The sequence below is a fragment of the Oryx dammah genome, unplaced genomic scaffold (genome assembly GCF_014754425.2).
Source record: "Oryx dammah isolate SB20612 unplaced genomic scaffold, SCBI_Odam_1.1 HiC_scaffold_8, whole genome shotgun sequence".
Taxonomy (NCBI): Eukaryota; Metazoa; Chordata; class Mammalia; order Artiodactyla; family Bovidae; genus Oryx; species Oryx dammah.
Window position 1 is genome coordinate 50,396,637 of NW_024070192.1, and position 17,111 is coordinate 50,413,747.

The 17,111-nt window shown below is 57.8% G+C and overlaps 1 protein-coding gene across 1 annotated transcript in view; it reads left to right on the forward strand.

The window, feature by feature from the left end:
• Nucleotides 1-16,741, forward strand: part of BCAS3 (BCAS3 microtubule associated cell migration factor) — a 598,439-nt gene extending 581,698 nt beyond the window's left edge. The window contains exons 26-27 of the mRNA XM_040244470.1: nt 4,314-4,379; nt 15,939-16,741. Coding sequence (XP_040100404.1) covers nt 4,314-4,379; nt 15,939-16,087 — 215 coding nt within the window. The 3' untranslated portion in view covers nt 16,088-16,741. The remainder of the gene's footprint in view (nt 1-4,313; nt 4,380-15,938) is intronic.
• Nucleotides 16,742-17,111: the final 370 nt, after the last annotated feature.

The following is a 17,111-nucleotide window of genomic DNA, read 5'->3' on the forward strand; positions in this document are numbered from 1 at the left end:
AGTTACTCTTGGGGATTGCAACCCCTCAGGGGCTCAATCTTTACCTCTTACCTTCCATACACTTACTTCCTTGCTCAAATATACTTTCTCTCAAATATTTCTTAGTCAGAACTTTCAGAAAACAGTAGTATAGGCAAAGCACTCTAGGATTATTTTATTTCATTTTTTTAATGCAGTCTGGACCCACTAAATTGATTTTACAACACATTGATGAATTGTAATCTGGTTTGGAAACCAATGCTCTAGTTTATTCTGCTAAATCCTCTGAGTTTTCCTGAATGTATATTAATTACTCAACCAAAAAGGCTATGAGTTTATTTTCAACTAAAGGTCTTCCAAAGATTTCTGTCAGAAATCTTTACCTTTACGCTCTGAAAAGGTGTAAAGGTACTTTGAAAAGTTCCCTTTTTCCTTCTTAACATGGAAAGAACATTTTGAACAGTGTGAAGTTTTTAAATGATCTCAGGAAGTGTTCAATAAGTGAATTAATAAATATCCACTGACAACTTATGTTTTGCAAAAGATGACTCAAAGCGCTGTGTGTGTGTGTGTGTGTGTGTGCGCGCACGCACGCACACGCGCGCACTAATAGCTTTCATTTCAGGACTGTAGGAATTCAGCTCTCAACCAGTGTTAGTTCATTGGTACTGGAGTTGACCAGCTAGGCACCGTAAAACACATAACGCTGCATGCTGGCCCCTGCATCCTTCCTCTAGGATTGGCTCTTTCAACGGGCCTGGAGCTCCTGCCTGCCTCACTGCTGAGGCTTGGGGACCTTCTCCTGCTGAGGCAGCAGGAGCCGTAACATCACCTCCCATTGCAGGTGCGCGTGATCACGTGACCATAATTGCAGGCATGGGGGCTGAATTCATTCTCTTAGCTTCTAAATTTTTTGTTTATTTCTGTTTTTGGCTGTGCTGGGTCTTCGTTGCCGGGCGGGCTTTTCTCTAAAAAGTTGGAGAGAGCAGTGGCTACTCTCGGGTTGCGGGGCGCGGGGTTCTCACTGCAGCGGCTTCTCTTGTTGCAGAGCGTGGGCTCTAGGGTGCCTGCGTGGGCTCAGTCGTGGCTCAGGGGCTTAGTTGCTCCATGGCATGTGGGATCTTCCTGGATCAGGAATCAAACCCATGTCTTCTGCACTGGGAGGTGGGCTCTTCACAGCTGAGCCACCGCAGAGCCCTCTCTTGGCTATTAAACATCCCTACTCTCCGGCAAGCACCGTCGTCCAGGCAACTTGGCCAGTCCCGTAGGTCCTTCTCTGCTTTACCTAGTTGGGCCCTAGATTTCCCCCTCCTTCGGTGTCTTTACAAAGCGCTTTCAGGGCCTCCTCTCCACTGCCTCGTCTGGAGACCTGTGCTGTCTCTCTGGGGCTTCCCTTGTAGGCGGGCTCTCTGAGGGTGCCCTGGGCACAGTTCCTGCCCTCAGGGAGAGAGAAAGCTTCCCCTCTCTCCTTTATTCCTCTCTAAGGCCTGGGAGAGGGAAGCCACGAAGTGTAGTAAACCTTGGCCTCCTGTTCCTTCACGTCCTGGCCGCCGCCATTCCCCACGCTGAGCGCTTCGGTCGCCTCGTCTCCTCCTGTCTTGTCCTCAAGGCACCACCTCCCAAACGGCTTCGACGCCTCAGACTCCATGCCACCCGTACAAACGTCCTGTCACACCACCACTCGGTAGGTGTCCCTTATTGCGATGGACAAAGGAGGAGAAAATGAAAGCTTTGATGTGAAATCATAACTCAGAGCTGTGGGATTAAAAGGAGATGCCCAGGAAGAATTTCCGGTTCTTAATATCCAGTCACCTGAGTCATTTCCGCCCATTACCCTCGAGACGGGAGCTCCAGGGAAGGAAGCCACCCTCATGTTAGGGCCCACTCTCCCTGTCAGCCCTCCTGGGCCCACAGCTGACCGCCTGGGCTCCTGCCGTCATATTTCAGAGTCTCTTTCCAGCCTCTCCCCGACACCCCCTCCAGTCTCCCCCCACTCATAGTTCATGCCAGCACCCTCGGCCGTCATCCCCAGCACGAGCCCTGCTGACCTGTTTCTGTTCAGGGGCCTGCTGCGCTCGCCCCCTACCCAGTCCCCTTTTTAGACCAGGCTCTAATCTCCCCTCTCTCTGAACTTCTGCATTGCCTGTGCACAGGACACTTGGTCCGGGACAGGCCACGCATGCTGCTTTTAACATTAGCGAGCAGCGGCGTATTCCCTTCTCCACCCCACTGGGGTAAGGCTCAGCTCCGGTGGTCCTTCCAGCCCCTACCTCAGCCAGACTACCCGTCCGGTGTGTCTTAGCCCAATTCCGGATCCTTGGACTGAATCCAGTTCATCTTTGTTACCTCTAACTAGCAACCTTTTCCCTGCCCAGCATCCAGCACTGGGAGCAGAGCCAAGCTGAACTCCAGTTAATGTTTGCTGAATGACTGGATGGGTTTTTGTGGCTCCTGAGAGGTCAATGAAAGCCAGTCAGAGGAATGGGAAAAGGGATTGTGTTTAAAATACACACTTGTTGGTTCCTGGCCCATTCTAGGTAGGTAGTTTCTCCTGCCCCGCCTCCTCTCCCTCTGCCCCTCGCCACCCCCACACCCCTCTCTTCTTCTCCCCTAAGGCTGTTGAAAGCCCCAGGCAAAGGCAGAGCTATAATGCAGAAGTTTGGGGCTGAGAAGCATCTCTGCTCATTTCTCAGTTGCCCAAAGTTGACTCTGAATTCTTTAACCAGAGCACACTGATTGCTATCTATAAGGAGGAAGTGCCCCCGTGACCTCACAGGTGAATCTTCAGAGTCCCCTTTCCAGGCTTTGCCTCAACAGAGAAGCAGGGATTCCTGTGGGAAATGGACAGGCTTGGACAAAGGGTGGAGAAGAGCCACTGGACGCCCCAGATAAGGGCCCTTCTCTGAAGACATGAACACGGGTAAATGGTTAACAAAAGGGAGGCTTTCTCTCTGTTCCTCCTCTTCTGCCAGAGAATTCACCTTTAACCATTGACCTTTCTGCGAGGTGTAAGATCTGAACAAAGTTGAATACAGTCATGGATGGTTAAATACCCATCTTTCCCTTCGGCCCCTACCTCTGCCCTTCTGCCTCAGAAGATGGTCTGAGGTGTTTGGACCACCCCCGAGGTGGGATGGCTGGTGACAGAGGAAAGACAGACACACAGACAATAAACGTTGGAAATGGCCCTCTGACCCCTTAGGAAGCCAGAGCCTGAGCTCTTAAAGCAAAAGAGAGGCCTGTACTGAGAAGGCCAAGCCATGCCCATCAGATTGGGTTTAACAGAAGGAGGCGTTTCCAAGCACACACACCAGAGTCAGCTGTCTACCCTCTGACATTGGGTGATTGTTTTCCTGCTCACTTTTCTCTGAACCCCACCCCTGCACCCCGCCACCCCACAGCCAGACACCTTCAGGCCCACTCCAGAAGGCATTCTAAGATGTGTTGGCAGAATCCCCCAGCCCCAGGCTTCCCAGACTTCCCCCAACCCCCTCACACGTGTTTTATTTAGGGTAGCCCGATAGCTTGCAATCCCACCCCTCCATGTGCTTAATTGAGTTTGCGGAAAGTTGACATTCCGTTGCTTCATTTGTTCAGGATGCTTGTTTCCCATTGGGTGCCTGTCCCCGCCCCGGCTGGGGGCTGGGCCTCATCTTCCTGGCCTGTTCCCTTCATCTCCAGTTGGCCAGGACCAGTGTGCACTCTCCACTTCAATGTGTGTGACTGGGGCTGGCCGTAGGGCTCGGTTAGACGGGGGAGCAGGTGGGGTCAGGCCTACCAGGGCCCCCGCCTCCATGCGGGCCTGGGCCGGGTCCTTGGACGACCGCTTGGAGGGTCTTGGGTTTCATACTTGATGCCTCCCCAAGCCACTGGGAGCTGAACGTAAGCATATGGTTCATGCGACGTAAGCATATGGTTCATGCGTTGGGGCACGTCCGAAGGCTTCTCTGAGCAGCCCCCTTACCCTGCCCAGCAGGTTGGAACTTCAGGTCTGGTCTCTCCATTCTTAGAGCCTGGCAGAAGGGAGAAAACCTGAGGGGCTGCCCACGTGCTGGCAGGACCTCCACAGCCTTCCCTGCTTCCATCCCCAGGCAGGAGAGTCAGCAGGACTGGGTGGAAGAGCAGAGGGGCGAGGACAGACCGGTTTGGGCTGGTGGGAAATAGATGAAGCCCTGCACGCGCCGCACCTCAGAACAGACCACAAGCATCCCACACACAGCTCCCAGTGGTCAGACCAGATTCTGATCTCTCCTCCCCTTGATCTCGGCACCGGCTGCTCCCTGCAGGGTCCGTGTTGCAGTCCTCTTTAAAGAAATATTTTATTTTTGATACAGACACAGCCCTTGACGTAGCAGTAAAAACCACCACCCCTGAGAGACACGTGGCTGTGAAGTGTGTTGGTATGTAACTTCCTGTCTTTGCCTACATGCAGGGCTTCATCCCCTGGTCCTTTTTTGTCCCCCCCAGAGGTCACCACCACCCCACCACCCCCTGGTGCTCAGGCTTTGGGAGGCATCAGAGCGAGGGAAGGAGGTCGACTCAGACGGGGGGTACCTTCTGACCGTGGCCTGGTTTGGGGTGGGGAGTAGTCACTCTTGTTCCCCCAACAAGAGTTTCTTTGAGAACCTCATTCCCCGCCCCCCACTTTTAAGATGGAAGTCAAATTTTCGGATTCTGCAGTGCAGAGCAGAGAGGTCACTAGGCTCTAATGCATTTACCATTGACTGCCCCTCTTGTAGTGCGTCTATTAGTGAGTAATTTGATTTGTACCTATTCATTTGCAGTCCCTGCAGGAGCCTGGAGCTGGCCCCTAGTATAATTGGTGCTGTCTCTATTTTTACATCATTAGATTAGCCCCGACTCCTGGCCACTTGTTGTCTGCGCTTGTCTGTCCATTTATACAACCTAATGTAACACAAAATTCATTACTGATCACATTACTTTCAACTCTGAAGCCAGCCTTGTGATAAACATTTGGTTAACCCCTTCCTGCCCACAGGAGGGGGGGTGACGGAACAAATGCACTTCCACTCGACAGGCAAATCAATATCTTAATACAGCAAAGTGGAATTGCATTTCTAGATTTGTTATTCCTCCTGGAGGAGCAAATGGAAAAGCTCGTCTGAGCGAGCTGAATTGAATAATGAATAGAGCCCCGGCACCAGCAGGCAGTCTGTGCGCAGAGCACAGAGGCTAACGCAGCGTCTGCCCACCTTCTCCTCTGCAACGGGCGGCGCCACGGCGATTAATTGAGACTCGTGACTATAGATTCAGGATCCTAGGCCGGGACCCTAATGGGGGCCGCAGAGACCTTGACCCCAGCGCCAATGTCTTGGCTAGGCTTGGCCTAGGATGACTGATCCATGAACTGGGTTTATTTCCTTAAAACCTTCACTGATATGAAGGCACCAGACACATGGCCTTGGCGGTCATGCCACCCAGAGATTAAATTAAATCCATTACTAACCGTTAACCATTTGGAACCAGATACACAAAATTCTTCCTAGTTAGAGCCAGGTCAGCAATACTGGGATTGCTGTGTGTGCTGGGCCCAGGGTGAGCATTCTTTGGTGTGGAAATGCCTTGTGAGCCTAAAAGTGGTCTTAGAGCTCAGACAGGGGTGTCAGTGAGCAACCTGGCCTAGAGTCATCAAGGGACCTCTCTTGAATCTGGAAGATTCTCGCTTACCCCCACCAGAGTTATCCCCTTCCCAGCCCCCGTTTGTCTCTGGGGAGCATCCACATCCTCTTGAAGTCATTAACTCGCAGGACAGATCGTTTCAAAAAGAATAATACCCCGACTTATTTTATATTTTAAAAAAAGTCTCATAAAGCCTATACCACAATGATTAGGAAAATAGACATAGAGGGAGTAGAATGGAACCCAGTACCGTGAAAGCCATAAATCCCTAAGTAAAAAGAAGCTGCATACTGAAGGTGCTCAGTTGGGAAGGGAAGCTGGAAAAGGCAAACCCACCCAGGGAACTGTGCTTGAATTCAGGCAGGAGCTGAATAGGAGGCCAGGAGAGGCACCAGCGCCTCCGGTGAGTGGGCCTCCTCATTGTGCAAGGGGCTGCCCTCCATCCCACCAAGGCCCAGCACCTTGGACCCTGCTGCCCCTTAACCCATTTGGGGCTCTGACAGGCCAGAGGCAGCCAGCAAGCCCCTGTGACTTGGCGGCCCCAGAGGGCCCCTCAGGCAGGCTCCCGGGCTGCCCCTGGCCGTCTGCAACCCTCCTCCGTGCATGGGAGGTGGGCAGCTGCCCCTCAACCCTGGGCCTGACTGGGGGAGGCTGCATTGCCCACAGAGGCAGGCTAGATTTGCACGCGCATCCTGCTATGGGGAGCTACAGAGAGGGGAGTCCCTCGGCAGGGTGTCACAAGACCCCGCACATCCAGACACTGGTGTGTCCCCAGGGTGAGCCTGGGTCCCACAGCTGTCTGCCCAGGGTGGCTCGCCTCCCCGCCCCAACGAAGCCTGCAGGACCTCTGGCTTCGGCTGTTCCTCCTTGTGGGGAGGGCCCCGGCCCCTTCAGCCCGAGAAAACAGAGCCGAGCACAGGCCCTTCCTTCGTGGAGCAGGAGGGATCGGTGGCCGAGAGGAGTGCCAGTCAGCCACCGGAGTGCGAGACAGTGATTTCTTAACCCCGGTGGAAGGGGGAAAGCCACATCTTACCAAACCCTTCCGCTGCGTCGGAGAGAATTTAATTACGTTTGGACGTTTGAATGGGAACCAGATGTGGTTCGAGCCCATCAGGCCAGCCACGTTTGGGGAGCAGCGTCTCCCCTGCCATCTGCAAGCCACACTGCACCATCTCACAGCCCCAGAGAGGGTCTTGAGAAGACCCCACTTGAGGAGGCAGGGCGGGTTGAGGCTGGCTTCTGGACACCTGGTTCGCTGGGACAGTTTCCTCGCTGGGAGCCCTGTGTCCTCCCCGGAGCCGTGCTGAGCAGCCCATTCGCGGGGTGCCACGTGCAGGCGTGAGCAGAGGAGGCTGTTCCCAGAGCCTGGCCAGGCATCCCTTAGCTCTATGCCCCACTCCACCCCGCCACGTCTGTCTCAGGTGCCATCTGCCGAGGCTCTGCCCCCGGGCCGTGCTGCTGACCTGGGGCTAGAGGGGGCGGTTCGGGCCATCCTGGGTGAGGACCGCTTCTCCAGGGGCCTCAGAGACAGCACCCCCAGCTCTCTAGCCAGGACCCCACTGCAGTGAGAGTCTCTGCCACGCCCTCAGGGCTTATCCTGCTTCTCAAAGCACCTTCACATCCTCCTCTCTTCAGAGCCTCACACGGCCCGTGAGGTCACCTGGGCAGCCACTGCCCTCCTGCCTGACAGGTGGTAAAGTGGAGAAGGGGTGCGGGGACTTGCCCAGGTCGTTCAGCACGTCTGCGGCAGAGCAGGGTTTAGGGCTAGTTCTCGGCCGCCTCTTCCTCGTAGCCACTGGGAGGGTCAGCTCCAGGCTGCTCCTCCATCAGGCTGATCACAAGCATGTTTCAGCCAGATTTATCACATCACTCAAAACCGGGATCATGAGCCAGATCGCCTCCGCCCTTGCTGGCCCCATGTATAATACTCCATGACAGGACTCACTCTGCCTGGGTCTGGATTTACAGTTAGACTGATGTAGTGGCCCGGAGAGGGTCCCCACACACGAGGTGCTGTTGGGTGGCCGGGATGGGGGGTCCTACCCTCTTGCCCTTAAGCCAAGACTGGAGAGGGCCTGGGTCACGTGGGGTTCCTGGGAGTGGGTCTCTCCCTGCCTGGAGTTGGTGCTACGTCATGGCTGTGGTGGGAGGGGCCTCAGGGAAAGGCTGTAGCCCCCAGACCCCAGCCCACCTCCTGGGTAACCCCCTGTCTGAGGCTGGGCAGGGAGCTGCTCTGCCTGGAACTCAGATGCTCTGCTCCTTGCCCCACCCCCAACACACACGCATGCCCGCATGCACGTACACACGTGCAGACATGTGGACGCATGTACACACATGCATACACATACACGCATGTGCGTGTGCACACATACACGTACACACATGTGCATGTGTGTACACACATACACACCCAGCTGCAGGTGGAAGATGCCTTTTGAACACTGAGCCTTCCTCATTCTTCACACCTCCTTCCCCCCTTCTTTTTTCCTCTTTGATTATTTCTTACCCAGCATTCCAGCGTGTGCCTCTTGTGCCATCCCCACTGGGCCCACCAGGAGCTCTAGGATCTAGCCTGCCTCTCTGTCCCTGCCTCACGTATTAATGCCAGACTGGCCTGCTCTGAGTAGGATTTTTCCAAAGCCCTGAGGACCTATCCTCCTGGAGGGAAGGAAGGGGCTGTGTCTTTTCCTCCAGACACAGAGAGGGCTCTCCACCTGATGGTCTCTTTAGCCATCCTTTCCAGGTATGGATCATGACTTTCACCTTCCAGGGGAGGGGCCAGTGGATGCCCAGTAGGACTGGGGTCTCCCTTAGGCCCCAAGTCTCCCCCAAACCCTGAGGTTATTAGGCACCCATGCGTGGCCCCAGTGGCCGAGGGAAATAGTTCAAGGGACCCAAGGCAAGAGCAGCAAGTATTTGCCCTGAACGTCTGGAGCTGGGGAAGGGGCGCGGGAAGGGGGAAGGCAGGCCATGTAACCTTGGCCTCATCCTGGGATGTTCTGGGTCTCAGTACCTGCGGGACAGCCAGGAAAAAAAGCTGGGCAGAGAGATAAGAAAGCAGGTTTGCAGGAGCACTTGGGTTGAAAGAGACTCCTGCTGGGAAGGAAGGTGTGTGCCTGCGCACTGGCTACAGGACTTCGGGGCCGTGGGCACAAGCTTTCAGGGACCCCAGGCTGAGTGTGCGGTGAGAGGACCGGAAGTAGGCGGCCTCAGAGCTCAGACACAGGTGTGAAGCCCGGGAGAGTCCCAGGCCATTGTTAGCCATCTTTTTAATCCACTCCTTCATTCCATCGACCAGATCAGGGTTCCCCTTATCTGAACGTGGAAGGGCCTTTTCATCCTCAGCCCCTCAATTGTGGGAAACTGCCCTCTTCCTTCCACAAGCAAGCCTGGGAGGGGAGCAGAAACCCCTTGCTGGAGGAGAAAGAGGACACCTTCTCAGCCCCACCCAGCCCCCAAGACCTGGTGTGGGTACAAAAGCGGGTCCCTGGTCAGCTGGCACCTCTGCAGCCTGGTGGGGGTGCCTGAGGGTGCGACCCTGAAGGGCCGAGGGGGCAGGAAGAGCCACGGTGGGTGTGTCCGAGTGGGAAGAAAATCAGGGTCCCCCTGCAGGCCGCCTCCTCTTTACCTGCTGCCCTTTTAACCTCCTGAAAAATGCCCTGGGGCTGAGGCCGGCTCCGCCCACAGTGTGGACAGAGCTGTCCGAGTTTCAGGAAGCGATCTCAGCCGACTCCCCCCTCTTTCTCCCTGAAGAGACACCCTCACCTCCCTGAGTGACACTCTGGAAGAGAGGACAGTAGTTTCCAGGCCCAGGGCTGGTGTGAGACAAGCAGCCCAGAGCCACGTCTGCCAGAACCACCCCCTCGTTGGCATCCAGACATCTCTTTGGGTTCTTCTGCACCGGAAGCTGAGCCCCGAAGGAGGCGGCCAGCCACTGCCCCCACCCCCACCCCCACCCCCGTCCTCTGCACCTCTGTCTCTGCGTCTGCACAGCTGGTCCCAGGCCCTCATTGTAAGGCCCCCCGTGGATAATGTCCATTGCTTGGGGCAGAGCCCATTTAGAACCATTTGCTGAACTCGAAGCCATCCTGTGGTCCCCTGGTCTTCTCCCTGTATATCCCAGGGGGCTGCAGGAAAGACGCTGAAGATCTGGGTCAGAGGATCCCTCCCCCTGCCCCCAGCCAAGACCCCTCACCATGGAAAGGAACCCAGATTATTTCTGTTTGCAGACCTCCTCTGAGCTAGGCACTGGGCAGGATGGGGCAGTTTGGCTGGCTGCTCTGTGCTCTGCCTGCACCACCCCCCATCACTCCTCAGAGGTACCACTGAGCCCAACCCAGGCAGGGGGCTTAACCACAGGTCCTGCTGACAGGGGAGAACTGGGAGGTGCACGCAGGAGGGAAAAATCAATGCACGTCAACAGGATTGGAAATTTATTTTCCAGGTTGGAAGAGGGTACTTCCAAAGAGGCAAGGAGGGAAATGAAAAGCTGTAAACACATATCTGCCATCTTCCTCTTCAGGCCATTTCTTGATTAAAAAGAAAGACTCTCCCAGGGTTCCAGTGGGGAAGGGTGGGGGTGAGGGTCTGGATGGCAGGGACACCTGCCGGGGGAGGGAAGCCGGAGGGCACCCCCAGCAAGGTCTTGCGGGTAATCGCAATCACTAATACGGTTGCAGCAATGAGAGTAACTCACATTTGCTGACTGGAAGCTTTAAGCACTTTGTGATGCGCTCTGCATGCATTATTTAATTCTACAAGTGCACTGTGAAGCAGACCTTGCTAGCCTCCTGTGCGGGAAACTGAGGCACAGGGGTTGAGGACCTTGCCTCAAGTCTCCCAGGTCACAGGGCCCAGAGCCGGCTCTCTGAACCACTGGCCTCATCTGCCTCCCCAGCCTGGGCCTTGAGGCCGAGGGCGGGGTGGGGGACCCCTCCCTTCTCTCTGCTGGAAGCCTATGGCCAGCGCTGCCTGAGACTCCGCCCTGAGGCCTCATCCTGCTCCCCGCAGGCTGCCCAGGAGGTTAGCTTGGGAATGGGGTGTGTGGCTGCAGCCGGGGCCCAATAAAAGTGCTCTGCTAATCCCTTTAATGAGCAGCATCGTGAGGCCGAGCGTGCAGAGCTGGGCTGGCTGGAGCCTCTGAGCACACCAGAGGGGCCCCGCAGCAAACGCTGCTCCTTTCGTGGTAAGAGAAGTGCCAGGGGGCCCTGGGGGCTGAACCAGGGGGCCCAGGGACCCTCCTCCCCAAAGCACAGCACTGCCCTCACTGGTCCCCGAAACAGGCCTCTGAGTCCAGAGACCGGGGCTTCCCTGGGGGCTCTGATTTTCTACCCACCCCCACTGCCATCTGGCCTGGAAGAGGCCCGAAGGCCAAGTCCCCTGCCTTCCTGGGCACCCCAGCTCTCCCTGAAACTCACAGAGACCCTGCGTCCTCAGGGTTTCATGCCTCCCTGGGGATGGGGGAACCAAGACCACATCCAGGGTGTCCCCAAAAGTCCCTGCCTTGCCAGGCGTAGAGTGGCCTCGAGGGAGTGAAGGGTCTGTACACCGGGGAGAGGACAGGCCCAGGGAAGGCCCTCCAGGGTGAAGCAGCTTCAGGGACCAGCACTCCAGAGGAAGGGGCTTCCTCATGCCCCACCCCCCGTGCCGTCTCCGGGGCTGTGTGTCCCCTTCCTGGCTCATCCTCTGCTTCTCCCCAGGTGGAGCCAGCCCTGGCCATCAGCACCCACCCAGATCTCCCAGGAGCCGGTCTCCACTGCCCCTGCCTTGGCCGAGGGGCCGCAGTCTCCTGCTGAGAGTCGAGGGGCCAGGACAGACCATCTCCCTCATCTCCCTCATCTGCATGGCCCACCCCAAGAGGGGGGCAGCGTTTGCGGGCAGCCAGGCTCCTGCCTCCTTCCATTCCCCCTGGATCTCCCTTGGCATACTCACCCAGGGAACCAGGGTTGCTTCTCCCTGACAAGGCCAGCCACCTCTTTGGCCACCCCTCCCATCCAAGACCTTTGAAATTTGCCAGGCTCCATATAGAGTGAGGGTGGCGTGAGAACTGAGCTTTCTCGGTCCTTTGCTTATTTCATGAGAGCTGAGGCTTCTTCTTTGGAGCTGCTGCTCATTCCATCACCCCTTACCCTCTCTGGCTTACCTCATCCCACCCATGACCTCGAGGGGCAGCTTGGGTGGCAGGCTCCATTTTCCAAAAAGAGCCAGCAGCGAGTGGGTGGACGCAGCCAGTGAAGGGTATTGGGACTAGTCAGAGTGATGCCTGGAGTTGTCACGTCTCCATCAGTCCAGTTCTTTCTCGAGGGGTTGTGTACCCAGAGCCAGCAGCTTCCTGCTCTTCTTTGGTTTAGCTGCCTGCAAAATGGGGAGACCAGCACCCACCCCCCAGGCGCACAGAGGCACTGGGGAACATGAGGTCACAGTAAGATTTTCCGTCCAAGTGCAGTCCGTTATCTTAGGGGCCTGGAGAGCCGCCTCCGTAAGAGCGGGCTGTTTCCCACCAGCCAGAATCCACATACTTGTGTTGAGTGGGGAGGCCACCAGACCCCCACATAACGAGCCCCCAGCTCGCTCTCCCTTGCAGCCCTGGCAGGTTTCTAGTGGGCTTTCCTCGCAAATCCAGCTCAGCTGCACGACTGCCGTTCAGACCTGGGGGTCTTAGAATTGGGGGGAGGAGGGCGGTGGTCGGAGCTGGACCACTGAGTCAGATCACACGGAGGCATCCCTGGAAACCGCAGGCTTTCTCTGTCTCCTGTCCTCTCCTGCGTCCCACCTGCACGGGCACTGCACGGGCCGGCGGGCCCGCCTCTCCTCTCCCCACAGCTGCTCCTCCTGCTCGGGGGACGGACCCTCTCCCCCCACATCGCCCCCTTGACAAAGGAGGTCTCAGCTCTGCCACAACAGTTCCATCTCCAGGGCCCCCAAGACTGGTCCCTAGCCCCCCCACACGTGCATGTCACTGCAGAACTCTGCTGCCAGCTTACCCTCCTCCCGGCGTGAGCTCCCCACACCTCCTGGTGCCCTCACCTCCTGCTTGCCGACATCAGTGTACTCCATCATTGTCCGGATCTTTTCCCAAAAGGTTCCTCAATGCTTTTCTTTTCAAAAGGGAAAAAAAAAGGAAAAAAAAAACAATGCCAACCGCCCAGCGCCCGCGAACAACCCAACAGTAACAAAGCGTGTGTTCGGGATGGAGGAAGGTAAGGCCGCACACTTCCATTCGCCGCTTGCTCCAAAGGGCTGGGCGGCTGGGTGGCCTGCGGGGGGCCGCGTGTGCACCCCTCCTCCACATCCATGTCTGCTTCGCACACTCACACAGTCCTATCTCAGGGAGCAGAGAGCAAGGGGTTTGACCGGGGCATGTAGGCAACGGCCCAGGAGCACCCGGGCCCCGGGTTCTTACACTGGCAGCCGAGCTGCAGAAGCAGTGACCCATCCCCTTCCCTCCACACTCACTCTCATTCATCCATCCATTCGTTCAGGAACTGTTTTTGAACACCATCTATTCTGTAGGCCCTGTGGATGGCACTAGGGAATCAAACACAGAGCCGGCCTCCAAGGGACTCCCCCAACATGGGCGGTGACACACGTGAGCAGACGATGCCCAGCGTGCTAGGGGACGCTGGGCAGGAGTCATTACAGAGTGCAGTGGGGCCTGGCCATGCTACCAGGGAGGCAGCACAGGCTCGCAGGTGTGCTAAGCTTCAAAGATAAGTAGGTGTCCTGGGGGCCACAGGAGCCTGGGAAGGGCTTTTCCCCAGATGAGCACACACCCAGAGGCCTGGAGCAGCCTCACGAGGCCCCCAGACTGCCCAAGCTCATTATCTGGATTCCTCAAATCCACTTTAGTGAGGTGAGGTCTTGGAGAGGAGCAGGTCCTGGAAGGCAGTTTGATAGAGGTGAGGAGTTCAGAGACCTCATCCTCAGGACCCTTAGTAGACGGTGAAGGTTTTAAGCAGAGGAAAGGCAAGATGAGGTTCATGCTGCAGGCAGAACGCTCTGGCTTTGGGATGTGGTAGCTTGGAGAGGGGGGCTCTGGGGGTCCAGAGACCAGTAGGGAGCTTTGGGAGTTATCTGGTGGGCAGCAGCCACAGGCCCTAAGGAGAGGAGGGACAAGGCCAGGGGAGACGCCCAGGACATGAGTCCAGCGGAGCCTGGTCACCTGGGAGGCGGGGGCCACCTCCGTCTCACCCAAGACTTCGCTGGTGAAAAGAAAGCACGAGCAAGACAGCGCAGGCTCTCCCTGGCCCCAGGAGCCCCGGAGTCATCTTGAAATCCCTGTGGCACCTGTCCGCCGCACTCTCACAGGATGGGGTACGAGGCGGCTGTGCGGACTCTCAGGCCGGGGTCCCAGGCTCCCTGCGCCTCAGCTTCCGGGGCGGTATGGACGCGCCTGCACTTTGCATCAGGAGCGCTGGGCCTGCCCCTGCCTCTTCCGCCCCTTCGTCCCGGGCTCTCTTCGAGGCCTGGAGTCCTGAGGCCCGGCATCCCGTGCTGCCCTGCTGGGGCCTCGCCTCCTCTTTCCCTCCCGGCCTGCTGTCGGCGCCCCCTAGCGCCGGGACGGCCGGCACCGGGGCCAGGGCCTCCTCGCTGCGCTCGTGGCAAACCAAGGGGATGAGGAGAGCTTTCCTGGAGTGCGAAGCTTCCGTGTAGAAAACTGGGGGTCTGCTCCCTGCTTTCCTGTCCCGTCCCTCTTGGCACAACGGGCCTCCAAATGCGGGGGAGGCTAGAGGCTGAGTGGAGAAGGAGAGAGCCCACGCGGGGGTCTGGGTTTTCCAGCGGTATCTGGATGACTTGACTTACTCTCAGGGTCAGGCCCAACAGGGCAGCCGGTGCCTCCTGGCAGTCAGGGCCCCTCGCCAGGCCTGCAGCCCGTGTCCACGGCCCCCACCTGCTGAGAGGTTCTGGTTTGCAGGCACACCCTTCCAGCTGGGGCCCCAGACACGGCTGGTGCCTCACGCCTCACATTGAAACCGGGAGGCGTCTGAAGGAGCCAGCACAGATGCCCCCAACCCACTCTGTGGCTGTCGCTGCTGCTGCTGGGCCACCAGCATGCTTCAGGGTTCACCCACGGGGAGTGGGGGTCAGTGGTCACCTCCTGGCTGGCCGGTGGTGGTTAGCCCAGGAGTGAAGGCCGTGACCCATCCCCTAACCAAAGCCAGCTGTGCTGCGCATGGAGGGTGGCAGGGGGCCTGGGCACAGGCTGCAGGCACAGGAGACCAGACACGTGTCACGTTTGAGTGCACTTTGCTATCTCAAATGACCAGTTTGAGAGCCTGGGCTTCCAGGGTGGACAGGCGAGACCCCCTCCCACTCTGTCCCAGGCAGGTGTACCTTGGGGAAGGAGAAACTGCAGGTGCCTTGTCTTGGCTTGAGGCCCAGAGTTTGCCAAGGGATATGTATGCCCACATCTCAGAGCCCACTGTGAGGGAGAGGGGATAGGAACTGACTACTCGCAGAAAGCCAAGAAGTAATTCTTTCTGCCTTGCACTCAGCATGCCAGGAAGTCTGTTCCCAGCCCACCCACCCCAGTACCTGTCTTGGGTCAAAAGAAGGCAGGGCAGGGCAGTTGAGGAAGGTGCCCATAGTGGAAGGAGATGTAGCCAGATGCCATCTCCAAGATGGTAGCCTGGCTTACAGATGCCAGGGGAGGGGCTGGGAGCCTCCTGACCTGACTCCCGGGTGGACCCTGAGCATATCCCTTCCAGAGGGGTCTCCAGGACACGTGGGAGCCCAGAGGAAGGGGAAGGGAGGCACTCCAGGCAAGTAGGCCCCTCTCAAAGCGGGCACTCCCCCTTGCAGGGGGAGGGCAAAGGAGGGGCCCGGCAGGCAGGCGGATGGTGTGGGTGAGGACGCGTGAGCAAGTGAGTGGCGGAGCCCGGGTGTCTGGTAGGGGAGGCGAGGAGCGGATGGACCAGACGGGGACACCTTGGTCCTTCCTGCCTCCCGGCTTCTCGCCTCCTGCCAGACCAGGAGCTCCAGAACAGGAGCCTCTCACGGAGGTGGGAAGCAAGCTGGCTGAGCATGAGTCTGCATCAGGCCTGGGCACATGCCCTGCCAGTGGCAGTGTGGTCCAGATGCATCATCAGGGCAGCCGTGCTCCTGGCTGAAGGGGTTCACACACTGAGGAAGTGATGGGAGCCTGCCAGCCAAGGGGCTTCTCCCTGGGACCCAGGTTGCCCACCCCCCACCCATCGTAGAAGGATGTCAGTGGACCCAGATTGGCCTCGTGGCAGGCAGCTGGCCCAGAGTGCACACCCACCCGCCTACCCCCTGAGAACGCCCCCTGACCCGGCCTGGCCCTCTCTCCTGTCTTACAGAACTCCAGCGAGAGGGAAGCATCGAGACTCTGAGTAACAGCTCGGGCTCCACCAGCGGCAGCATCCCGAGGAACTTCGACGGCTACCGATCTCCGCTGCCCACCAACGAGAGTCAGCCCCTCAGCCTCTTCCCTACCAGCTTCCCGTAGGTCCCAGCAGCCTGCTTCAGGCTGGCCAGCCCACTCTCCTGCCGGAGGGAGAGGGAGACGACCCCCGTCCGCTCTTACCCTTCAGACTCCGCTCCTCTTTGAACCCACCACCTTTCCCAAGCTTCGTGACGACAGCCGCCCAGCCTCCTGGATGGAGAAGAGACCCTTCTCCAAAGCACCTCTGCGCGTGCTGACCTCTGCCCCTTCGTGGGGCAGGCCGTGTCCGAGACTTTGCAGAAGCTCCGTCCCCGCCTCTGTTTGCACATGACGTCCTGCGTCAGACCGCTTTTGTATTTTCTAACCCAGCTCCTGCGGGGGGTGGGGTGGGGGGGTGGCTAGGGTGGGGAGTGGGGATGGCTTGGTGGGCATCTTGGCCCCGAGCGGCCAGCCCCGACCCAGGCCTGGCTTCAGCACACACTGCCCAGCGTTCCGCTGGCGCTGAACTGAGGCCTGGAGTACTAGGGGAGGAGGAAGTAAAGAGAAGCTCCCCTTCCTCTTTTCTCTCCCCTTCGGCTCATGGAAAGGATTTGTCTGTCTTGTCTGTAAGCTCTTGTACCCTGATCCTGTACTGTTCGGTGAAGGAAACCGTGGTTTCTGAGGCCCTGTCAAAAAGTGCACGTCTTGTTCAATAAATCACGCTGCAATTGGTGTCCATCCCTGAGTGGCTGGGGTCAGGGTCCTCTCCAAGGACCGAGCAGGGTCCTGGGAGCCTGACCGCATGGCCCTGCGCCCAACGCCCCCACCTGGGCGAGTGCGGGAGTTGGGGAGTAAGGGAGCAGGGAGGAAGGTGGAGGAGGATGTTTACTCCAGAACTCGGGTGGCGTCTGACAAACCCCTCCTCTGACCTTCTTGCCTGTCACCGGAGCCATTGGGTTTTGGAGGGCACCCCGGGCCTCCCTGGCTGTGGCAGTCAGGTCCTTGGAATGTGCTGCTGGGTTGCCATGGGAAGGAGAGCCTGATGAAGACTCTGGCCTTCTCTTTGGGACAGGCTCCCTGTCATTACCTCTTTTAAAGCATATATCTC